Source organism: Camellia sinensis, chromosome 12 (assembly GCF_055761805.1).
Source record: "Camellia sinensis isolate YWXY chromosome 12, ASM5576180v1, whole genome shotgun sequence".
NCBI lineage: Eukaryota > Viridiplantae > Streptophyta > Magnoliopsida > Ericales > Theaceae > Camellia > Camellia sinensis.
The window spans coordinates 127,429,555-127,455,806 of record NC_138972.1 but is presented as its reverse complement, the minus strand read 5'-3'; the positions used below and the strand labels follow the sequence as shown (position 1 = coordinate 127,455,806).

Genomic DNA, 26,252 nt, shown 5'->3' with positions numbered 1-26,252 from the left:
AGGACAAAATATATTTTTTAATTTAATAAGATAAAATGTCACATTTAAATCATAATTATTTTATTTAAAAGTCAAAAAATTAATCACAACGAGACTTTTTAACCCCAAATTAAAATAATCAAAAAGTCAACTCACATTCCAAACCAACCCTTAGAAATTAAATGGAGGGTTGAGATTCAAATGATGTCCCGTGAATTTATGTAAAGATTAAATTTCAACCACACATTCATAATTTTAGATAAAATTTTAGTATAAAATTCTGTATGGAATGTGATTACTTTTATATATCCATTTTTTTTAAGGAAGATAGCTCGTTTGGTTTGAGAAAAACTAGAAGAGAAAAACAATAAATTGGAAAATAGAAGAAAAAACAAGAAGTTAAAGGAAATTCGATGACCGTTCATAGGCAATACAAAATAAAGTTGGCAAAGCTATATTTATTTACTCCGATCTTATACAAGGCAGTATTTGATCCATTATAATTAAAGTAGAATAAAATAATTATTTAGTTTTTTTTTATTTTATAAAATGATTATTATTTTATAATAATAAAAAATAAATATTTTGATGTACTGATTTTTCTTGTACTTTGTAAGAGTACATATTGAGAAAACAACCAATATCGAATTTGGATGACTTTTGTGTCTATTGTAATTCGTGGACTTGTTAGATGTGATTACATTACATATTTTTAAATAATTGAATGTGAAGTTGATATAGTTATCATAATAATATTTAAAAATTATAAAATCCCAATCAAGAATTTTGAAAAAAATATTAAAAAATGAAAGTCCCTATCTCATCTTCTGACATTTGTAATAAATACTACCACCAATTCAAAAAACTCATTCCAAAGAAAAGCTCTTTCCAACAACCAAAAATCACATCAAAAAGAAAAAGTATTAAAATGCTTGGTTGCAATCAGCTGGGTCTTTAACCCTTATATACTTCTTTTATTCAATTCAAAATTAAATAAATAGTAACAAACAAACTTGATTTGGGTTCCAAAAAAAAAATTTATTGCCAACCTTTTTTTAACTTAACCCAAAACATTGTTTGAATTAGTTTTTCACATTATATTGTTGCCAAGCGTTTATATCTGTAAATTATTTGTTTAATTTTAAATTAAAAAATAAAAATAACTAAATGTGGTTAAAGGGCCAAATTAACTTGTTGAAAAATTGAACCAATGAGGAAAATCAAAAACAAGAATAATAAATCCATCTTCAACCGAGGCCACATCGAAGTTCAAGAGCGAGCCAAACTCTACAGCTTTGAAGTAACCCATGGCATACTTGGAGGGAAAAAAACTCGAACTACCCTCAACAAAAAGGTACTCATACTCAAAAACCGATATTGGTGGGTAGATAGAAAATACCTAGGAGTGCAAGACAAGTCACTAAAGAAACTTGGCAAATTGCCCCATAACTTCATGAGAGGGGCACAGAAGTCTTAAACCTCCACATAAAGTGGGAATTCATCTTAACCATCTACTAATATAACAAACTTGAACCAATAAAAACCATTGTAATGAGCTTCATAACAGAATCATCCCCTGTTGTGTTCATGATCTTTCATTTTACTACAGAAGCTAATAAAGTAGACCTAGTGTAGAAACCGTGGAAAAACGAAAACGAAAACGAAAGCAATGTTCTGTGAAGAAAATAAAACTAAACTCAGAAAGACAAACAAAAAACAAATGGAGGTACTTCTCTTTATGCTTGCTAGCGACAACTCTAGTGCTTTGACGCATCACCAAACACCTCAGTGTAGCAAATGGGGCAAGCCTGAGAAAACAAACACACTGCGAGTAATTTACTGTCTCTTGGTAAAAATGAGAAGTGATTATTATAATTAAGGCAGCAAATGAGAAATCTTCATATTCAGAGCTTAATTACATAATGGTCAAAAAAGTATGGGCACAAATGTCTTGTTGTCCATACCTTTTTCCTTTCCCCTACAGACTCGCCAAAGACCCAAATCAAAGCTTTCACCTATCCTTGAAGAATAACTCCAAGACTGAAGAACTATTGAGGAGCCAATGAAAGTTCAAGTGAGGTCATTTGGCCATCTTTCGCGGTGTTGTTGGGTACTTTCGACAATGATAAGGTGCGAAGTCAGCAGCATTATTCCCGATAATTCTTATGAAGATCATCGTAAATTTCTATACAAAGCACTCAGGTTTGATGTTTGAGGTTGATTTCTTTTCAGTAAGATCAAAAGAGTGGAAACCAGCAAAAGTTGGGGTTGCAGTGGTGGGAGGAGAGGGAGGGGGCAGCAGAGGTCGCCGGAGATAGGAAGGGTTGATGATTGGGTTGGACAAGAAAGGCATGGACATGAGTCATTTTTGTCCATGCTTTTTCGACCATTATGTAATTATCTTCAATACAAAGACTTGGAAATATATTTTATACTTAAGTTTCGTTTGTCAAGTATACATTTTAGTCAAAATGTTATTATAAGCTGTCACATCACTATCTCTATTTTTCTGCACATCTTTTCGTAAAAAGCCAAAAAGTTATTAAAATAGCATGTTCCAAAACGAGGCTTTAATGGACTAATAGTGAATAACTTCTTGTTTTGCTGTCTTTTATTTCTACTAAAATACTTCCCATCCCAGCAAATTTAGAAGCTCACCTTGTTGATACTAAGCCATCTGGTGCCACAATCAGCATGGTAGAGGTGTTTGCATGGAAGAATCACCTGCTGTTCACCTCGTTTATATTCCATCTGGCAAATTACACACCTGTATTACAACAAGAGAGAATCAATCAACAAGGAAATTTTGGGTCATGACAAAGATCATGAGATTTATACAAAAGATGAATAAAAAATCAAAATCTAAAAGTAGTCCTAATAACATATATATGCACGTGCAGTGCAGTGCAGTGTGTGTGCACATTACCATGATATGATGTGTAAAGACATCAAAGTGATCATATTCTTGAAATTATTCACACAGTAATAACATGGTACCAAAAATCATTTCTTATAGGAATACATGTGGGAGCATGTGTGAAGGTTGAGTCCCACATCGGATAAAGAATAAAAAAGAATGAGTCTTAATATATATTGGATGGGCTCTCCACTTACAGGTTTAAGCTTTTAAGTTAGTATGAGTTTCAAATAATGGATGTTGGGCCTTAGTGATACGTGTGTGGGCCAGTTTACGTGTCAGATTTTTGACGACATTACCACCATTCTAAAGGCCCTAAACTGAGGAAGAGAGTAAATTATTGTCCACTGAGCTAAAGTAACTGGTGACAAACCTAAGTACTGTCTGAAATGGGCTTCTTGTGAATGAAATCTGATCTCCAATTCTTTATGCCATTAGAAAAGTGGTAAAATTAAACAATGATAATAATATTCAGTATGTTTGGTTTCATTTTTCTGAATTCAGTTTTTTGAAACTTGAGTTTTTTGTTTTTCGTGTTTTTTTGTTTTTAATGAATATTTTTAAAATTTTAAGCATTTTTTTTTTACTTTTTTAAATGCATCTTACTTAGATGTGTCTAAAAAATAAAATATTTTAAAAAATTAATAAACACACAAAAATACAAAAAATATACTGAATTTTACTTCTTTTTTTTTTTTTTTTGTATTTTTTGGTATTTAGTGAATTTTTTAAAGATTTTTTTCAAGAAAATTATACTTTTTAAGTATATTTATGTTTGGTGTGTTTAAAAATTAAAAAAAAAAAAATTTGCTTAAAATGTTAAAAAAAATCAATAAAAACAAAAAAAAAAAATATGGAAAACAAGAAAGTAGAATTTCTGAAAAGTGTTTTCAAAAAATTGGAAACAAACATGGTGATTTGGTTTTTTAAGTAAAAATAATAGTAGTAATAATTATAAAAAAGAAAAAAGAAAGCACAAGGCATTTCAAAATGTAAATGCATGGTCTCAGCAACAGCAAATTGAGAGAAAAGAAGGTAATGGGGTAAGCATAAATTGTACCTTTCATTTCTAGATTTCTTTCTTGAGAAGAAGCCAGACTTGAACTTTCTTACAGGAAGCAAGGAGATAAGGTCTTGGGAAAGACCTCGACCTTGAGTTCCAACTGCCTCACCTAACTCAAGTAATTCCTGCGAACAAAAGAACATGTAGTTGGTATCTTCAAAAACAAATATCAATTGTTGGTGTTACAACTAAATCACAACTACAACTACTTTTAATTTTAAGTATTGTTGACTTTCAAAAGCATTAGGTGTAAACCTTAAAGGAAATTAGCTAATCCTTTACTGAACGTAAAAAAAATTAATATAAGAAACTGAATTGGCACATATTCAATCTGAAGGGTGCCATTCACCCTGTGGTAGAACACTTTCAGAAAGTTTATGCATTTAAATGAAAGTAGGACAAAAACTTATGGTTCTGATTTTATCCAATATAACAGATTTAGACATCCATGATTTAAATTGATAGAAGAAGATAAAATGTAGATTTGGCTCATGAACAGATGAGGGATTTATTAGCCAAAAATAAAAGGTTTAATGTATTGAACCTCATAAGTCATGTTGTCAGGATCAACATTGTCTTGCCAAACGACCTGCATCAATCCACAGAGAAGGTGAGATGCATAATTAACTAACTTGGTATCCTATCTCAAATTATAATATTTGTGTACAAATAAGGTTATTACAAAGAAGAAGGACAAGAAGTCAACACTCGTATGTAGGACCTTCAAAATGTAAATGCCACCACCAGAGAGTTCAAACATATTATACTAATAATATTAACAATAAAATAGTACTGCTAGTCAATGAAAATCTTATCAGACTAAACAGACTAGCCCATGCAGAGACTGGAAAGCTTGCCAATTGATCATACATGATTAAAATTGGTCATTGGTCCTATGTGCGTAGGTTATTGAAGAAAAACAAATGGTTTTTTACACATGTAAGGCATTCAGGCACAATTTGTTTTACATTAGACTACCAAAGAGAGAGCACTATACCTGATAATCACGAGCATTATGATTACCTTGGAGACCTGAAAAAAATGAAGAAATTACTTAAACGGAGATGTGGTATGTCATTAAAAATCTGCAAGTAAATATTGTACAACTAGCAACAAAATATCACAAATAACAGCAGCAAGAGGCGCAAAACAAATAAAACTTCCAAGGGATTGCTACTAGGAAGTGAATGTGATATTTTTTCCACTGTACCCATTACTTCCCTCCATTGCACAAAAGATGGACTCCTTTTCCTTTTTGGCCGTCTCATAATGTTACTGTTATAAAAATTCAATGCACAAACTTTTTACAATATTCTTGCCATGAAAAAAGCCTAACAATATGTTGAAGTATGCAAACAAATGTGAATGCTTTTATTAAATCAAAAAATGGGAGGGTAAATTTGGAAACTGGAGTCGAATTGCAAAAACATGAAAACAGCATCTTCCAACAACACTAGCTCTTTTTAAAGAGGTTAGTCACGGTACAACCAAGGGAGTATATCTTTTTAAAGTGCCAATGCCTTTAGACTACTGAATTACAATGCAATATGCCAGTAACTAATCAATGCAATATACCTTCTGCCTGAAACCAACTGGAAAAGTGGTCAAGTTAAATATGAAATTTAAAATTATTTCTTTTAACTGCCCAAGTGATTTATGCACACTAGCTTTGCCATTTGAGACTCACATCTTTACCTAATTTCCATACAGCTCTTCAATTTAAGACTGCCAAATGAAAGACAAAACTATATATTTGGACAGCCATATGACAAGTTCATACTTCATACTTCAATAGGGAAAATTGGAGTTCAGGCTGCACAACTGAAGTCCTGTTAGAGAAAGACCTGACTAAACTGGGACCTTGCTGAAGCAAAGGGCCCATAAAATTGAAACTCAGAATTCAATTGAACAGGTGTTGTCATATCACTGGGATAATATACTAACTAGAATTAGCATGGTGATAAATTGGAAAAGTAGGTATTTGTGATGAAAACACTTGCTTCCCAAGAAAGCTTGTGCTGCAAATCTGTCATATGGGATCCACCCATGCAGCCCCCTTGGGTAAGTAGGCACATATTTAAGAATATTATAGAAGTCGATATAGGCGTGGGTATATGTGTCCAAACTCCTACATGGCATGCCATGGCATTATCTCCTTGAACTTGGGTCCCACATGTTAGCCTCGTGAGGTGACACATGGATCAATCAACCATCTCTAAGTATCTTGATGCTCTCTCCTGTTCAAGTCACACCAGCTAACTAACATACACAATGCCTTTGCCCTGAACCACAATTCATTTTCCAGGACATCAAATTAGAGACTCTCACAAATCTTGGTCATCTAAATGCATGAAGGTGGTTTTTTTGGTAGGTCTGAGATAGACACAGAACTGCATATTAGTGTATATTGTTTCAATCTACATGGTTTGTGCATGTTGCACACATATTTGTATATAGTCTAGATATAAATCACAACAATGAAAACAATCAAACATCAGATATGTGCCAAGTTGCCATGTTATTATCTTTATCTTGTTTTGTTAGGATCATAAATGCATAACTAAAATACAAAACAACTGCAATATAGAAGAACACACCAAAGCAGCTGTTGTACTAGTGTGGCAGGTGAACCACCTAATATACCTCATTACTGAAGCACATTCAGATGGACACAAAAGATATAGGATATGAGATGACCAACATCAGGTTCATGGTTCCAACACAATAAGCTCAGATGCCAGTGGTCACAAGCGAATCATCTGGACAAATTTAACCTTAAGGATTATATCATACAATAATCAACATAAGCAGCCAAAATCCAACACTACCTGAAAAGATAACACAATAATCTACACAACCACAAAACCCCTCATTCTAATAACATATTTCATTTCATCAGTTCACAAGACTCCGGCATATTGGCATTTATAACAATATCTTTTAGGAAAACATCACGAAAATGAATCAGAACTTACATTCTACATCTACATGATTAGCATCAATATTTGTGCTTGAATTTCCTTCCCATTGTGTATGTACAGCTGCAGTCTGTTCACTAGTCATTGTTGAAAAGTTCTCCAAATGCCTACTATATTCATCCATTGTTGGTGCATGTTCATTGAGCACATGAGCAGGACTATAATCATAATATGAAACACTCCCCGGTTCAGATAACCCAAATTTGTACAAGCTTGTATGCATTGAAGGGTACATGCCCTCCTGCACAAATAGAAGGAAATAAAATCCATGTGAAATTAATGTAATCATAAAATTGATCTATCATGCAAAACATTTTTGCAGGCAATCACTTACCAATAATAATAATAATATAATGCAGCCAAATGATTCAATTATAAACATTACTCTTATAGTAGACAAGTAATATGTACAATTACGCACATATTACTCATAGACATTTACATTGCATCACAAATCTTCAAACTTGAACCTGATTGTAGCCAAAAGAATATAGAAACTAAAGATATTGTTGAGGATAAGTATACTGAAGATGAAATTTCATGATTAAAGGGTCAATCAAATCATTGAAACTAAAATCTCATGATTCATGGATCAATCAAATCCTTAATTATTGACAAGGTTTATGTGTTTTGATATTTATCTCAAACCCCACATGATTGTATTCCACACACATATATACTTGTATAGGGGATGCTCATGTATAAAAAAAATAAAAAATGCTTGGGACCCCCAAAGTTGGGGACTCCCATGACCCCCAAAATGATGTGGACCAATCATGTGTTTTTGTTGTTTTTTTTTTTTTTTTTTCTTTCCTTCTTGGACCAATCACAGGTGAGTGGGGGTTGTGGGGTTGTGTTTTTTGGGAGCCTGTAGCATTGTTGAAAAAAAATATCCAAGTAAATCAATAACGATGTAGGCTATTGCCATTAGAATATAGAAACTTGAAATTAGTTGTAGCCAAAAGAATTTAGAAACTAAAGATACTATTGAGGATAAATGTATTGAAGATTAAATCCCATGATTAATTGGTCAATCAGATTTTTGAAACTAGAATCCCATGATTCATGGGTCAATCAAATATAGTAATTATTGGCATTGTAATGTGTTTTGATATTTATCTCAAACCCTACATAATTGCATTCCACTTATATAGATGCCCATGTATGAAAAAAATCCAAGTGAATCATCCTCTAAGGCCGACCGCCATCTATCGTCTCTTTATTCTGTCTGTCATGCCATGTTGCCCTGTTTCAATCTCTCATTCCATCTCTCTCATAATTATACTTTGGGGCTCATTCCTTGTGTCTTTACCACCATATGATGAAGCACTCTTTTGATCAAAGAACCCAAACAATCCTGTATTGGCTTCTAAAAATCAGCCCAGACATCTTTTTCGGTCATGCATTAATCCCTTTCATTTCTTAACTTCTCGCATTGATTTTAAATTCTTAAAACTGTTTTTAGCACGTTTCCATTTTGTGACCAATTGGATTCAGTACAAAATTTGCAAGATATCTAATTCCTTGCATCTTTTGCGTGTGTTTCCATGATGTTAATTCTGTGCCAAAAAAAAAAAACCCCGGTTTGTCATTCAGGGAGACTATATATCCATCGCTCATTCTGTGCCTATTTCATGTGTTTGCATGAAAATAAATTCCATTCGCTCTCTATTTACATGATGTTCATTTCATGCCTATTCTCTTGTGATTGCATTGATGGATAAATTTCACACACCTCTATTTTGCACAATGTATCATCTCATGCATTCTTGATCAAAGCTGCATTTCTGGCACTTTAAACAAAGCTGCATTCCTGACAATTTCAGTATAGCCACAACCTGACAATTTTGCATGATGCGCCATTCCGGCACACTCCAACAATAACTATTTTTTGGCAATTATTTCATCTTCATTTCAACCATTTGTGTTCCAACTTGAGGGTAAGTGTATTGAAGGCAAAACCCATGATTCATGGATCGATCAATCAAGTCCCGTAATTATTGACATGATTTATGTATTTTGATATTTATCTCAAACCCCAGTTGATTGTACTCCACCTATATATACAGGGGATGCTCATTCATACAAAACATCCAAGTGAATTAATAACAATGTAGCCGAGTCCATGAACATAGGCACGAGAATGACATAAATATGTGGTTTTCCTTCTTTTTAGTTCCTTGTTGATTTCTTTTCCTTTACAAAACTTAAAAATATTTATTTTAGCATATTTGAGAACACAAAATGATGAAGGTATCAAATAAAAGTACCTGAGCAGGCAATGAATCAGCAAAAATGAAATTCACATGTTCATAAGCAAGGCCTTCGAAGAAATTTATAAAGCTACCGGCTGAATTATAAGGAAAGGTAGCGTTTGCGTAATTAACTTCCATTTGCGGGTTCCAACTCATTTTAACCCAGTCTTCTGTCAGCCACAAACACAAAAGAAAATCAAGATGACGAGCATTTTAGGTTAAGAAAACGCAGAAACGAACGAAAATTTATCAGTGGATGTGAACCTGATTCTCCCACAAATTCAGTCCTTCAGATCCAGTCAACCAACAACTGAAAAGCAGCAGCTCATTACAGTTTTCTGCTCAATTTCATATCTTTCTGCAAATCCTGATGCGCAAACAGCTACAGGAGAAATAAGTTAAAATGAGAATTCAGAAACAAATTGTTAGAACTTCGAATAAAATCCAACCCACAATATAAAACCAGCTAATGATCTAAATTCAGCATGACTGCATTAACAACTGTCTTCAGTTTTGTACAAATCTTCAATTAGCAAAAGTCTATGCATTATAATTACGAACAGTTATTGGGCATCTCTCCTCAAAGTTGATACAAGACATAGTAAAATTTCCCATAGAGATTGCTTTCAAAGATGAATAAATTCTCAAGAGAGATTCACGCTAAATCTTCTTCTTCTTTTTTATTCAAGAACAACCTGAAGAAAACAGCAGGAAAACATAGAAGAACCCTAAGCCAACACAACATTTGACAAATTACAGCTAATTTCAACATGATTTCTCCAGAAAACTTCACTAAAAATTAAGCTACTCTGTTCGGTTTCTAAAATTAAGAATCTCAAAGAGTCCATATGTAATCTATTTCCCTAGGGCCTACATTTTCTGAGCAACCAAACAGGAAAAAAGAATCCACATTACACATCAAAATGAATACTACCTTCAATCACATTACTTTCATCGCTTAACTCACTCCTCAAACTTCAACAATTCTAAAGAAACAGAAAGAACAAAAAAATAATAATAATAATTAAATAAATAAAATTTTCCGAGACATTAACTAGCGGATTTCCTCGAGAAAACGCAAAAGAAAATTAAAGGAAATCGAAATGAATGAATTGGAATTTGGATCCAGAATGAATAAAGAAAGAAAGAAGGAAAAATGTGAGATAAGAATATAGATTGCTTGAGAGAGAGGCTAAAGAGGGATTAAAGAACCGACATTGATTGCTTTTTGAACGCAATCTCTCCTTTAAGCTGATGATGATCACACAAACCACCAAGCAAGCAACCCACCCACCCAAACCCCTATCTCTCGCTCTCTCTCTCTCTCTCTCTCTAAAAACTGTCACATTCTCTCTCTTGGGAAGATTAGAGAGAGAAAATAGCTTCCGATTCTCACTCTCTCTCTTGATTCTGCACACACAATTGTTGGGGAGAGAGAGGTGGCGGCTTTTATGCAGGGGTTACGGAAGCACGCTAAATGGGGGAACGATCTGCTGCGTACCGGTAGGATTTGGGTGGTTGCTGTGCAGTTGTTCCGTCGAATGAGTCCATTTTAATAATTTAAATGATTCATATTTTAAAATATATAAAATATATCTGTAAAAAATTAAATTAATCGAATATCATTTATCCTTTTATCCGTTTATATTTGTATTTATTTTAATACTTTAAATTAAAATTATTATTTATTTTTATAAATATAAATATGAGTGGATGAATAAGTAAACGGATAGTAAACGATATCTAATTAATTTAATTTTTTATAAGTATATTTTACTTGATATATTTTAAAATATCAACGATTTGAATTATTAAAATAAATCTTAAAATGAATATATTTAATTGCATAATAGTAACTGCTATACACCCCCATACAATGACCACTCCAAATCCGTAGCGGTACAGGCCTGTGCCACAAACTACTCGAGTCGAGCTTTTAATTATTTAAACTTGGCCACTATTTGCCATTCCTATAAAAGCGTATTTTTTATTTTTATTTTTGAGTTATATTATGGAGTGTTTTAGAAAATTGATAAAAAAATTAATTTTTTGACTTTTTGAATTTTTTGGTAGCTTATTTGACAAAAAAATTAGGTTGTTTTGGATAAAAAAAAATTAAATTTTTTTGGCTAAAAAATCAAAAAAATTAAAAAATTGACTTTTTACTGTTGTTGTCAAAATGCTCCTATTTTTTTATTTTTTTATAAAAAATTCAAAAAAAATTATTTAAATCATTTTAAATGTCTACTTATTGGCCCTGTTTGGTAGAGCTGTAAGAAAGTGCTTATAGCTTATGCCTTAACAGCTTATAGCTTATAACTATGAACATAAGTTGATTTCTGACTTATAAAATAAGCTTCTCCTGACCCACTTAAAGAATAAGCTGATTTCTGACTTACAAAAAGCTATAAGCTGCATTGTCAAGTTAAACCAAACATATCAAAATAACTTAAATTAAGCTGAAAGCTGAAATAAGCTAAAAAAAAACTGTACCAAACAGAGCCATTAAAAGTTAGTTTAGGTTGAGCTCAACTGATCAGATATTTAATAAACTCGCACTTCTTCAATTATACAAACGAGTTGAGTTTGAACTCGATTTGAAAAATAATTAAAATTAAAATTATTTATTTATTTATTTATTAATATAAAAAAAATTCATCTATTAAATTTGGGCTCAGTCGAATTATTCAAATTATATAAGTTGGACGTTCTATAGGATGACCGCTTGGACGACCGGTGACAGCCTTATCAACCGCGACTGTAATCCTTGTCTATCAGTATGTCAATCAACATCCGATCGGCATACATAAATTTAGATAAGGATCATGATTGAGACCCCCTCCAATCACCACCCCTACCATCCCCACACACACGTGGCGGGTAGTGATTGGAGGAGAAGAAAAAAAAGAAAAAGAAAAAGAAAAACTGGCCAATCATGTTGAGAGGGAGTCAAAGGGGGTGAGGAAAAGGGGGTCTGGAACATTATTGATTAGATAATTTAGACAAATATAAATTCGATGGATGTAGCATTGCTCTAAAAATACGTGTAAAATATACAATAATGGTTATATTAATAATAAATTTCAATGAAACACTATGGTATAACTGTATACCATATGTACCTTATTGTACGGGGAGCATATATTTCAGCGTGCCCGTATTCCCTTCTTCCGAGCTCCGTCGATGTCCGATCACCTGCGAGCAAGTAATGGTGAGCTACCCGGCGGTGTGTGGCCGGAAAAACCCTCCGACGGTCAAGTTAGCACACACCTTAGGATGGATAGAGAGAAGGGAGAGAGTGTTTGAGTGTAAGAAATCCTTACAGATGTGCTCGTGTCTCGCGTATGGGGGGGGCAGGCATGCTTTTATACCTTCTGAACCCCATATCCATTCCCAGTCATCTCCTGACACGTGGCTCTGCTATCCCATCTGTCAGCATAAACCATGTCATTCACCACCTAACCTCAACTGCTTGACTTCACAGCTGGAGCTCGGCAGCCGAGCTGTTCTACCTCGGCCATGTCATGCTTCAAACCCATGCGCCTAGCCGGACAAACACATGAAGGACCGGGCTAGGCGGCATCTCGGCAAAGCCTAGCCCGGGCTCCTCCTTTGGTCGGCCTTCTCGCCGGTCAATCAACTACCTCGGCTGACCGCGCCTTTCCGAGCGCCGGTCTCTCGGTCTGTCTGGTTTCGACCATCCTCGGACCGAGCATCCTGGTCTGACCGGTCACTTCCTGACCGAGCAGCTTCCGCACGGTCCGGGGCGGCACACACTCAGTCCAAACTCTGCTCGGCTCAAGTTCTGGTAGCCCATCTCTGGGTGAACAGTCGATCATCTCGGCCCAATGCACTGCTGGGCCCTCAACTTGCTCGGTCGATACCTCGGCCCAACACCGGATCATAAATCACCCTCTCACTTATAATTAAAGAAAAAAAGACATAATTTTTATACTTTTTGAGTTATAACTATAAAAATAAAAAAAGAAAAATATTATAACCAAACACAATATGAGATATAACTAAAGAACCCATGGGTCATAATTAAAATAATGACATAACTAAAAAATAAAATTGGTCATAACTAAGGGTACATTTGATACACCATTTCAAAAGTGTGTGTTAAAATTTCTCTAAATTTCATCAATCAAATATGTAAATTTACACAAATACTAAACACCAATAGAAAAATAAAATAAATTACTATTAAAAAAGTATTTGATATATTATTAAAAGTAAATATTAATTTAATTTCTTTATATTCATGAGTTTTATTGAGGTAACTGACCATTTTAGTAATTTTTTATTTTTTTATGAAAAGATGTGTAGAAAAATAGAAATAGTGATGTGATAATTTATAGTGACTTTTTGAATTTTTAACTAAAATATGTTGTCTCCAAACGAGATGTTTGTTTGGGTTGGCTTTTCTAATATTTTTTTGATTTTTGTGAGAGAAAAACTGAAGTGATTATAATTTAAATATAACATTTTATCTTATTGATTTTTTAACCTATTTCATATTTATGTGGCTAGGCCTTGTTTGAGAACAAGCCATTTTAGTAACTTTTTGCTTTTTGGTTAAAATATGAGGTAAAAAATTAGTATGTTTATAATGACTTTTTGATTTTTTACAAAAAGATGTGCAAAAAGTAAATAAAAAATGAAACCTTTGACTTTTTGATATAAGTTATAAACTTTTTAATTTTTTTAGTAACTTTTGAACTTTTAAACTAAAATAAACACATGCTAGACGAGGCCTAAAAAAGCTATCAACATTATTTTAGCTTATTGCCAAGGTTGAGCTCAAAATTACTCCAACTCAACTCAATTAATAAATAAACTTAAAAATTAAAATTAAACTCGTTTATTTAATAAATAAATCGAGTTCAGATTGTTTATGAATATATCAGTTGATTTGCCGTATGAGTTTGTTCAAGGCCTAATCACAAAAAAATAACTTTTAAGATTAGACCTTATAAAAAGTCAATGTTTTAAAGGTCACTCTTAAGTGATTATTACAATAGAATCACTCAATCATGTATCGATAAATTACGAATTCAAATTCACACTTCTAAAATTGGTTGGCTATGATTCAATCAAATCTACAAGTTTATCCTACTAAAGTTTCATTTCACATTGGCTACGGTAGTCAACTTTTTTGTGTTGAGACTTTTTTAGCCTTGTTTGATTTTTGTTTTTGGACTTTTTTGACTTTTGTAATAGAAAAAGTATAATGATTATAGTTTAAATGCGATATTTTATCTTCTTAACTTATATAGCCTATTTTATCTTTTTATGTTTTTTTAATCCCAAAATGAAAACCATGACTAAGTGCTCGTTTGGCAATGATTTTTTTAATTAATTTTTTGACTTTTTTGACTTTTTTAGCCTGAAACTTTTTTGATTATTTAGTGTTACCAAACAGCACCTTAGTTTTTTTGTTTGGTTTTTTTTTTTGCTTTTTAACTTTGTTTTGGCAAAATTTGTTTTATTCTTTTGTGATTTTTAATTTTTTATCTTTTTAAACTTTTTTTTATCCTTTTGTGATTTTTTTAGCTCAACTCAAAAACCAAACTACCCCTAAATTATACATGCAATTGTCCGAAAACTTGAGGACTTGGAGCATCTCCAACGGTTTTGCAAAATTTTCACCAAATCTGAATAAAAAAAAATTAATTTTCTTAATCTGATACGCGTAATTCCAATGGTTATGGTTACTGTAGTGTGCATCAAAAAAGGAAAGGGTTCAAATGTTTTTTGAACTGTTTGAACTAGTAATTTGAACCATTTGAACCAATTCGCAGACCAATTTTTGCATGAGCCGGTCGACCGGTTGGTCTACCGGGTGGTCGACCGCGTAATGTAAAATTTTCACAAATTTCTGCTTTAACGGTTATGCACAGTGAATTGATGAAAAGAACAAGCCGTCCTCAGTTTGATAAAACATTTGATATTTTTTCAATTTGATACTATTTTAGTACAACTGTTAGAGCACAAAAAATAATTTTTTTTTATCAAATTTAAATTTAATGTTGAATTTAGTGAACAATTGGAGACGGGCTTAGAGGCTTGTTTAGATCACCATACTGTCTAGTTAGAAGATCGAGAGAGAGGTGGAACGAGTAACGAGGTGACACGTTCATGCTGTTTTGTCCCGTAAGGTCCAGGTGGGTGAGGTAGATAGATTAGTGTTGGATGATATAGCATTTTTTAATAGGACAAAATTTTGAAAAATAATGTTTAAAAAAATGTGTACAAAAATAGATATATTTTTTAAAATATGTAAATGGTATATAATATATAATTATTTTGAAATATGTAAAAAATAATTAAAATTATAAATATATGACATTTTGTGTTCTTTATTCACAACAGTTTTTAGAGTTGTCATTAGTAAGTTTTTTTTACATATAAAATGTCTAAATATTTATAATTTTAATATTGTTTCTTGTACATTTCAAAACATTTAACAATAACTTTAGGAGTTTCTTAAATATATTTATTTTTTGATAGGGGATAATGGCAATATCCCGTCCACATTTGTAGAATGGACGATCTAATTGGGTTCATTTGGTCAATTATGAGGTTTCGTTTAAATGATTAAATCTATTTATTTTGTAGATTTATTGTTTGGATTATTCACATAAAAATATCATATTGATTCATTCATTATAATTATGCTATTTTGTCTTTAAAAGAAAATAAACAAATTATTTGTAAATTATATTTACTGTCTATATTTAAAAAGTATCTAATAATATATATATATATTTTTATAATCTGTTACATAAGAACTTATAATTTAAGGAGTGACCTTTCATTAATGATTGAAGTTTTTAAGGTGTAAACACATGACATAAGTTTCTTTTTCTTTTTTTTTTTTTAACAGATGGTGAGATTTGATTTTGGTATTTACTTATTAATTTGGGAATTATTAGGATTAAACCTCAATGTCCATTTAAGCCTCCGTTTGGGAAGTGGGTTGGCTTTTTGACTTTTTAATTTTTTTGATTATTTTAGCCTGGACTAAAAAGTTTGGTTTGGGAAGGACTTTTTGATTTTTTTGACTTTTTTTGTGAGAGAAGAATGTAATGATTATGGGTTAGATGTGATATTTTATTTTTTGTGACTAAAATAGCCTATTTGTCTTTTGTGGTTAAAATAGTCAAAAAAATCCCGTTTAACTCTTGCCAAACGGAGCCAAAAGAATTAAAAAAAATTAAAAATTAAAAACACACAATTGGACTTGGATTTTTGTTTAGGACACATGAATTTTGTCTTAGGAGTGACCTTCCAACCTAGTGTTTTGGATTCATCTCACGGCGAATTTTGATAATTTGATCTCCTCATATTTTGATTTTGTGTAAATTATTACATTGATCTATAATGATAGTTAAATGATTTTATTATATTTATGTTAAATTAATTGACAACAACTATAATTTTAAAAATATACTGTTCATTTCATTAAAAATGAATATAATCAAATTATATGATCATGTTTAGCTTATCAATTTAATTTTTTTCACGAATGATTTACAAATTAAAACTTAATATATGAAAAAAATGAATTATTAAATGAGTTCAATAAGATGAACTATCCAATATTTATATAAAATTGGACAGAAATCCATTTTATTTTATTTTATATTGTTTTATAAACCCAATTGGATTAGAGGTTTACAGTTTTATTTTATTTTATTTTATTTTTGAGTTAGGCACATTAGATAGATATGATTGGACCCACATCATGGAACCAAACCCAAATATTAGAGATGGTGGTTAGATTAGGTTTAGAAAAAAAATCAGAAGAGATTACCAAAAACAAGTTGGTGTGGGTTGAGAGATTAGTTAGGAATCAATTCTATCCCCACAAAAGCAGACAATCTTGTTGGAGAAAAATGTTAGTCTAAATCTTCTTGTTGGGGTTTCATTCCCACTCTACTTTTGTAATGATTTTATATAATATAATAAATAATAAAAGTAACAAAAAAAGATAGTGCAAAAAAATGATAAAAAATTTAATATCAGAATATATATGTTATTTAAGTGATAAGTATATTTTTAATGAAACTCAAAATCTTGAGATCGAAACTTACTTACGCTATACATAATAATTTTTTTATTTAACATATTGTGGAGATGTGATTTGGAAATACTCTTCAGATCCTGGAGAACGCTCGTGATTCTCTTCTGGTCACTTGAAAAGGAATAAACACTCTGGTCAGGGGTGCCGGAATTAGCACTCCGATGGACAAGTCAGAATCCACACTCAAGAATGCTTGTATTCTAAGTTAAGCACAACAATTCTCACATACCTTTCTTAGTCTGTTGTTCCTTTATTTATACTTGTTTCCTGAGCCTCGTGGCCAGGCCCACTTGTCACTCATTAGCCTCTTATTTACTCGGCTCCATAGTTCAGTATCTATTTGGTCTATCCATCATATTCGGCATCCTTATCGTGCAGGGTAAAGCCGTGTAATATTTGTCTTCTAGAATACGCTTCTGATTATTCCAATTATCCGGCTCCCACAATTGCCCCCCAAACACCTCGCTAGCATCAGTTAGTCGGCGTGTTTGGTTAGGAGTCAAAAAATTCGGCGGTTAATCCTCTTCCCGATGCGTGTTAGAACGCGTACGTGCTTTCCGGTCATTGTAACGCTTTCCCGCCCCATTCGCGTTTCTCTCGCATTTATTACGATTTGAAACTTAAGTCCCTTCGAAAACATACTTTTTTGAATATTTGAACCTCTTGGACTGCCAGTCTGTATCTCTTCTTCGATGCGTTTTCTGCAACTCTTATTCGTTCTCTCCTTCTCTCCTTTGCCTTTCGTAAGTTTTCTTCTCTTCTCCTTGCAATTCTGTTTTCCGTATTTATTTTTGATTTAGAATATCCTTGAGTCCCCACTAGAATGGCTAAGCATTTGAAAGACCTCCTTTTCGAGGGTCAAATTTTTGGGTTCCGAAAACATTTTTCTATCCCTGAGGATGTCCATCTTTCTCTAGTAACAGACAATACCCTTGATGTGGAGAGGGACGACCAAAACACAATCGTCTTCCCTTTCATGTCTATTGCGGAGGGCGGAGTTTGCTTTCCCTTACACCCATTTCTCAGGGCCGTCCTTTGCTATTGGAGTCTGATTCATTCGCAACTCTATGTGAATTTTTTTCGAATCGCAATGGGAATCGTAGAGTTAAACTGGCGTCTCAGGATCAACCTTGGCATTCCGGCGATTCGGCACTGCTATGCTTTAGCCAAATCCTCCGGTCGGCTCGGGCGCTACTTTCTCAGGGCCAAGGACACCGGCCATCACTTGGTAACGATGTTTGCCAGCTCTGGCAAATGAGTTGACGATGTAATGGTCAATGTCCGAAGCAACTGGGAATTCGGCGATGGCAAAGATCGCCTAGACCCTATTCCCAGACGGAGGGGCGAACCAGGTTGACGTGTAACTCTTGTTTGTTGATCTTTCTTTTATGCGGCTTTTCTGCAAGCCTTACCCTTTGTTCTTGCAAGCAATAAGTTGAAGAGGATTTTGACCTCGGCTGACGACGCAGTCCTTGCGGAAATTAAAACTGCACTAAAGTACTTTGGTCGTCCAAACGTATAGAAGCAAGGGAGAGCTGCCCATATTCTCCTGCGGTATGAGCCTACCTACACTACGTTCTCGGTCGCAGACGACATCCCGATCCCAACCGGCGAACAACACCTTACGGCTCTTGTCTTCCCCAGTTTCAAGATCCTTAGGCAAATTGGTCTCGAAGCTTCTGATTCGGAGCAAGGCTTAGAGCCGGTTGTCGAGGTACATGCCGAATCAATGAGGGAGTTCGCTGCCGAGGCCGAAGAGGTCGACGAAGCTCTGAAATCAGCGTTTGAGGCAGCCGGTCTTAACCAGCCTAACTCACTGTCCACTTCGGGTCTGGCGGAGTTTTCCTTCGGAGATATTTTTACAAACTTGGGAGACCTTCCTGGCACTTTTTCAGAAGGCATGGCTGGGGAGGATCTCATGCAGATAGCGAGAAAGAGAAATGATGAGCGAATGGCCGCTCGAAAGAAAGCCGAGGCCGCTCGTTCTGCTCCTGTCCCAGTTGAATCTTTACAACCGGTTATTGGAGAAAAAACGGCTCAAGTTGTTGTGGCCGAGACGGAGGGGGCTGAATAGCAGGTTACGGAAGAATGACTGATTTCAAAAGAGTGGGGCGAAAAACGTTCCGCCGAGGGAGAGGCCGGCTCAAAGGATAGCCCTGCTAACAAACGGCCTCGCTTAGAGGAGTCCGACGTGGTTGTCCCCTTCGTTGTTCAACCAAAGATCAAAGACACGCCAATCTCCTCTGACGCATCTGCCATGAAGGATCCAGCCGTGGCGTTGAGCTTGGTCGCCTCAGTTTCGCTACCGGCTGACAAGGCCACCTTTCGAGAAGAGCCAGATTTGGTGGCTATAGCGTTCGCTGCCCAGTCGGCCCTTCTGGTACGTATACGATACTTTCTTTTTTGCTCGTTTGGTTTGGTTTGCATACGATGTTGCTTGATGTGGTGATCCAAACTTGTTTTGCAGACGGTTGGAAGGATAGCCGAACTAGGTCGCCGGCAACATGATGCCATTGAAAGAATTGGCCTCTTAAAGTTTGAAGCTGAAGGTGAGAGAAGCAGGGCCGAGTTCGAGGTGATGAGAGCTGCAATGGAAAGTAATCGAGCCGAAGCTGAAAAGGAGAGGGCTCGGACTACTGACCAGCTCAGATCCGAAGCCGAGGATAGGGCGAACGTGAGCGAGGAGTCGCTCAAGTTAGTCCAGGAGACGCTTTCAAAGGCAGAGGCCGAGTTAGAAGAATTGAAGGCGGCCAAGGAAAAAAGCCGAATCTGTAGCTTCTACGGCGCTAGAAGCTGGGAAGAGTGCCGCCTTGAAGGAATACATAGATGAAGTCCCCAAATTCGAGAATCGGGGATTCAAACATGGGTGGCTCAAAGCCCTTGCTGCCGCTGGAGTTACATTGGCCTTGCCAATTCCATACGAGCAAGTGGACGTTGAGCCACTTGTGTCTGATCCCGATGATTGATCTGGGAGACATTCTAGTTTTATTAGGTATCTTTAATTTCAATGTATGTTTTTGTTTAGTGGATCCTTGTTAGTTCAAGGTAATTTTCATGTATAAATTAGTTACTATTTGTGCTCAATTGATTAATGAAAATTTCCTTCCTGTTTCACTATTACTTGTACGCATTTTTTGATATTAATGAAGAGTTTTGCCTTCTGCTACTTTGGATAAAATGATTACTGTCTGTTGTGCCTTCTAACTAGCGATTGGATAATAGTGTAATCTTGGCAATTATATTAGTTATACTTTAATTTATCCGAACAAATTGACTCTTTGTGTCGAATAGGACTAGTAAATCGATTCATGAAGCGGCTGCGGCATTCAAGCTGAATAGATTGATGAATCTGTCCTTGCCCCAGCTGGTTCATGAACATTAAACACTGAACCACACAATATTGATGAGTCGATTCATGAAGCGGCTGCGGCATTAGAGCCGAATAGATTGATGAATCTGCCCTTGCCCCAGTTGGTTCATGAACATTAAACGCCGAACCACACAATATTGATGAGTCGATTCATGAAGCGGCTGCGGCATTAGAGCCGAATAGATTGATAAATCTGTCCTCGCGCTAGTTCATGAACATTAAATGCCGAACCACACAGTATTGATGAGTCGATTCATGAAGCGGCTGCGACATTAGAGCCGAATAGATTGATGAATCTGCCATTGCCCCAGCTGGTTCATGAACATTAAACGCCGAACCACACAATATTGATGAGTCGATTCATGAAGCAACTACGACACTAGAGCCGAATATATTGATGAGTCGGCCATGCCCCAGCTGGTTCACGAATTTGCCTTAGCAGAAGTTAAGATTGCCGAATAACAGTGTTTGATGGGGGCTTGGCACGACTCGGTTGGCGCCCCAGTGATTGATGAGATTGCCTTGGGGGCGTTGCCCTCGCAGGGAATAAATGAATGAAGGTCCTATTTATGTGCTCAGTGAGCAACTCAGTCCAGGTCTTTGATGAAGAATAAACAAGCGCGAATGTCGAATAGATTCTTCTTCAACAGCAAAGGGGAAGCGAGGACGCTAGCTGAGCTGGGAGGAGACATGAATCAAAGTGGCGAACCTTCGCGCGCGGGAGGTAGGCTTTCGAGGGAGCGGGAGAGACGTCAATCTCCTCGTCGTCGAAGTAGGTCGCCTAGGAGGGACAAGGAGTCACAGGACAAATCCCCGCAACCCCGTTCTAGAAGGGAGCCCGATGCGAACCCACGCCCATTGAGTTTTGCAGTTTTTGTGGGGAATAGGCCTATGACAGATGCGGATTCGATCATTCGAGATTCAAATGTGGCAATCGAATTCGCTCGACAGATTTTTCCTCCCGAGGTCCAACAGTCGATGGTAGGTCGACAAGACTTCGAAGTGTTTCGTGAAGGCATTCACGGTGCGGTGAAGGGGCTCTATACCGCCTACGAAATCAGCATGCGTCTCCGTGCTTCTCGCCGAGAAATAGAGAAGAGGGATGAACGCATCCGAAGCTTGGAGGCTCGCCTAGAAGTGGCTGAGCGTGAGCTAAGGAAGGCCAAGGCCGTTCAGGCATAACCCATCGGACAGGCTAACCCAATCGTGGAAGAAAGGGTCACCCAGCGGCTTATCAGTACCGTGCTCGCCGATCGAGATACGACGAGCATGTTCGTGATGGAATCCGTGAAGGGGAGGGCCTATGAAAAAGGCTTCCACGAAGGCCGGAAAGTAGAGATACAGAAGACCAAGGAAAAGCTCGCCGAGGAAGTTTGCCAATGCGAAAATCGTGAATTTAAGCATGGTTGGATCAAGGCGCTTCAGGCTGAGGAAGCCCTCCGAGCAGCGGGCATTGATTCGGCATTGCCACTGTACCAACGTAACCATTTTCCATTTTCCATCTTTGAAGTTGAGCAGAGTGAGGATGAGGACGATGCCGTATAAAAAATACTTAACTTAATGTTCGAACGCAGATCGCGTTCATAACTATGTAATTATTGCTTGATTGAATAAAACGTTTTATTTTAAATGTTTCATTGTAATTTTCATTCGGCATATACGTGTTTGCATGTTTCATTGTATAAATATCAACCGGCTCGAGTCAACTAGGCATTTTAATTCCGAATGGTTATATGCCGGCTCGTCATGAGCATTCTCCACTAAATATATATTTGGCATGTCACGCAAGGTCAATTGCACCGATGAGTTTCCGAATTCGGAGGCTTAACCAGCCCAAAGGTGTCATGCACTAGGGGCTTCGAATCTGAAGACAGTCAGCCCATTTATAATTGCTGTTTATATAATTAGGCCATTTTAACTCTAAAAAAGCTAAAAATTAGTACATGGAGTGGTTGTGGCCAATATCGCTCGGCGTCTGTCTTTTGGAGTTCAGTGTTAATGAAATCGCTTCGGGGCCACTGTAGGGGTTTTAGAAATAAATCGCCTTAGACTTTTCGCTCCAATGACTTCGCTTACTGTGTACAAACTCGATTTAAAACGATTTTGTTGCATGGGGTTAGATAAGTGTGAATGTCGAATGAAGTTTTCTTCAGCAGTAGAGGAGAAGCTCGGACTCTGGCTGAGCTTGACATTGTAATGAATCGCAGCAGAGAACCCACTCGCGCGGGAGGTAGGGCATTCAAAAAAAAAAAACAAGAAAAACGTCAGCCTTTAAGTCGTCAAAGCAGATCACCCCGAAGGGAGAAACAGCAATGGGGAAGTTCTCCGTAACTGCGACCGAGAAACGAGGCTGACGTAGCGCCGCGACCGTTGAGTATTATTGTTTTCGTGGAAAATTCCTTTCTTGTCTTGGATCTTGGCCTTGACGTTGTCTATGGTACCAAAGGTCCCTGCCTCGAGGATGATTATCTCGTCGGTGTGAACGCGGATTCAGGCGAGGTCAGATTAAAGCATTTCAAGTTGCGAGTGCTCTTTGATCAGCGGGCGTTGATTCGGCGTTGCCCTTGTGCCACCGCGACGCCGTATGAGAATAGATATTGTAATGCTTCAAATGCAGATTGCGTTTTTTGTAATTATTATTTAATCGAATAAAATGTTTTATTTTAAAAGTTTATCTCATTCTGAATTTTTGTGTGCTTAATTAAGCATCTTATTTTGAATGCTGCAATGTTTTGTCTTGTTCATGCGGTTGTACTGGCTCAACCTACATATCCCTACCTCGATGTGTAAATGTTTTCGTTCTGGAGGCTGCTCCGAATTCGGAATATTATTCGGCCCTTGAGCGTCGCTCGGTGGCACTATTTTGGTCAGTTGAATTTGGAGGCTTTATCGCCCTGAAGACGTGCTGACAGGGCCCCGAATCCGGAGGCTTTATCGGCCCAAAGACGTCATGCGCCGATGGGGCTTCGAATCCGGAGGCTTTATTCGGCCAATCGTGACATCCACGAAGGGCGCTCCGAATCTGGAGGCTTTATCAGTCTAAAGGCGTCATTCGCCGATGGGGCTCCGAATGTAGAGGTTTTATTCGGCCAATCGTGACATCCACAAAGGGCACTCCGAATCCGGAGGCTTTATCGACCCAAAGACGTCATTCGCCGATGGGGCTCTGAATCCGAAGGTTTTATTGGCCCAAAGACGTCATTCGCCGATGGGGCTCCGAATCCGGAGGCTTTATTGGGCCAATCGTGACATCCACGAAGGGCGCTCCGAATCCAGAGGCTTTATCGGCCCAAAGACGCCATTCGCCGATAGGGCTCTGAATCCAGAGGCTTTATTCGGCCAATCGTGACATCCACGAAGGGCGCTCCGAATCCGGAGGCTTTATTTGGCCAATCGTGACATTCACGAAGGGCGCTCCGAATCTGGAGGCTTTATCGGTCCAAATACGTCATTCGCCGATGGGGCTCCGAATCTAGAGGCTTTATTAGGCCAATCGTGACATCCACGAAGGGCGCTCCGAATCTGGAGGCTTTATCAGCCCAAAGAAGTCATTCGCCGATGGGGCTCCGAATCCAGAGGCTTTATTTGGCCAATCATGACATCCACGAAGGGCGCTCCGAATCCGGAGGCTTTATTTGGAACACTTTTGAACTGGATTGCACAGTGAGTAAATAGAAATCTTTGCATTATAGTAGTGGAAAGTGTACATGGTGAGCCATTCGGAACCAATATCATTCCCCACAGGTCGGATTTAATGATAGAATTTGCGCAAGTGCGTTAGGAGCAATGCCGCGTACCTAATTTTCTATCAACCGGCCTCTCATCATCTGGAAATACCTTCAGGAGCAACATTCTCGGCGTGTAGCGGCGCAGCTGAACGCGTTGAGCATACGTCTCGGGAAGCTGCTGCTGGTATCGCCTAGAGCTTCTGTGGCTTTTCGCCAGGGAGCCGCCTGACATTGTCCAGACTGTCTCGATTCGGCACTTCAGTGGAGTTGACCTGCGACTCCGTTGGTGTCTTTCCAGAAAGGAGATAGCACGCTCGTGGGGATTGCCGGGAACCACGGATTTGCTCAATGCTGTGTTCGGTCGGGAAGCGTAGCAGCTGATGATAAGTGCTTGGCACGGCCTGAATAGTATGCAACCAAGTTCGCCCCATGATGAGGTTATACGACGAAGGGAGCTTGACGACCAAGAATTCGACGTCCACTGTTTGGGAGCTCGCCCGAACGGGCAACGTGATTTTTGCCAACGGATACTCTGGATTTGCGTTGAAGCCGAATAACGGATGAGGAGCTGGAGACAGTTCTGATTCGTTGAAACCGAGTTTGATGAAGGTCTCGTAATACATAACCTCTGAAGTGCTCCCCTGGTCTATGAGGACGCGTTCAACGGTAAATCGGTTCATGTGTAGTTCAATGACCAATGGATCAATATGGGGGAATGTTTTGCCGATAAGGTCGGAATCGTCGAAGATAATGAAATCTCTGAGCTTCGTGGGGCTGTTCCGTTTGTGTACGTTGCCTCTGGGGGGGCTGACTAAATTGCATGTATTGTACGTGGCGTTGGAAGGCTATATATCATATGAATAACGCCGAGGGAAGGTGACTCCTACCGAAGGGCAACAGTTTTGATTGTGCTCTTCCGGACATGCTGCTGGAGCCGGCCATCTTGCACCAATTCCTCAAGGTGATCTTTCAGGGCATAGCAACTGTCCGTATCATGATCGTGATCTTTGTGATATTCACAGCGCCTGTCCCATCTTCTCGTGTCAGGAGGTCCCACCATCTTGGACGACCATTTGAAAAATGAAAGATGTTGGATTTTGGACATAATCGAGCTGATTGGCTCTGACAGCTCCGTATATTTCTTGTCGGCGCGCTTTGTGCGCCTGCTATCGACCTGCAGTTGCTCATTTGCTTGGTGTGAGCATTGATCGCTGGATCGGCGAGAATCCCGTCTCTTGTCTCGTTTAGCCCACTGTCGTGGTTCAGGGCTCTGTGGTGGTACGAAGCTTATTGGCTGAGCGATTTTGGGAGGGGTTGTTTTGTTGGCCACGTGTCCGGCTTTAACTCGCAAGGCGTCATCTTCCACTTTGCAGTATTCCTCTACTTTCTTCATCAACCCCCAGACTGTTTGGGGGGGTCTTCTAGTCAAGGAACTGCGGAGGGCACTATCTGGATGTAATCCCATTTTGAAGGCGGTGATGGCCATAGAGTCGTTGCAAGCGTCATCAACAAGATTTAAGCATTCCCAATATCGCGCCGAATACACTCTTAATGTTTCTCCTGGCAGGATTTGCATTGCCCAAAGAGAGTCGGCTTGCTTCAGCTGGACCTCGTTGGTGATGAATTTGGCCCTGAAGGATTTCTGTAGTTGGTGGAAGGTTTTGATCGAAGCCGGCTCCAGTTTATAATACCACCTGATCGCCAATGGTCCCAAACTGCTGGAAAATATTCGGCACATGAGGGCCTCGTCGTCTGTATGCAATGTCATGGCCTACTTGTAGTGGCGGATGTGGTCGGTGGGGTCTGATTTGCTGTCGTACAAGGTGAACGACGGTGCTTTGAATTTCTTGGGTAGCGCACCCTTTGCAATCCG

At 37.4% G+C, this 26,252-nt stretch overlaps 1 protein-coding gene across 4 annotated transcripts; it reads right to left on the bottom strand.

Annotated features, from left to right (window-relative positions):
• Window positions 1-1,507: 1,507 nt before the first annotated feature.
• Window positions 1,508-10,728, bottom strand: LOC114265510 (E3 ubiquitin-protein ligase BIG BROTHER). 4 transcript variants are annotated; one of them, XM_028206324.2, is made up of 9 exons: window positions 10,409-10,728; window positions 9,457-9,574; window positions 9,208-9,362; window positions 6,935-7,178; window positions 4,957-4,991; window positions 4,504-4,548; window positions 3,957-4,084; window positions 2,638-2,746; window positions 1,508-1,787 (listed from the first exon to the last, which is right to left on the bottom strand). In XM_028206324.2, exons 3-9 carry the CDS (start codon window positions 9,346-9,348, stop codon window positions 1,737-1,739), a joined length of 753 nt encoding a protein of 250 aa, XP_028062125.1. In that variant the 5' UTR covers window positions 9,349-9,362; window positions 9,457-9,574; window positions 10,409-10,728; the 3' UTR covers window positions 1,508-1,736. The 4 variants fall into 4 exon arrangements, with proteins under 4 accessions (XP_028062125.1, XP_028062127.1, XP_028062126.1 ...); XM_028206326.2 differs by having other exon boundaries at window positions 9,208-9,359; window positions 10,409-10,720; XM_028206325.2 differs by having other exon boundaries at window positions 10,127-10,445.
• Window positions 10,729-26,252: the final 15,524 nt, after the last annotated feature.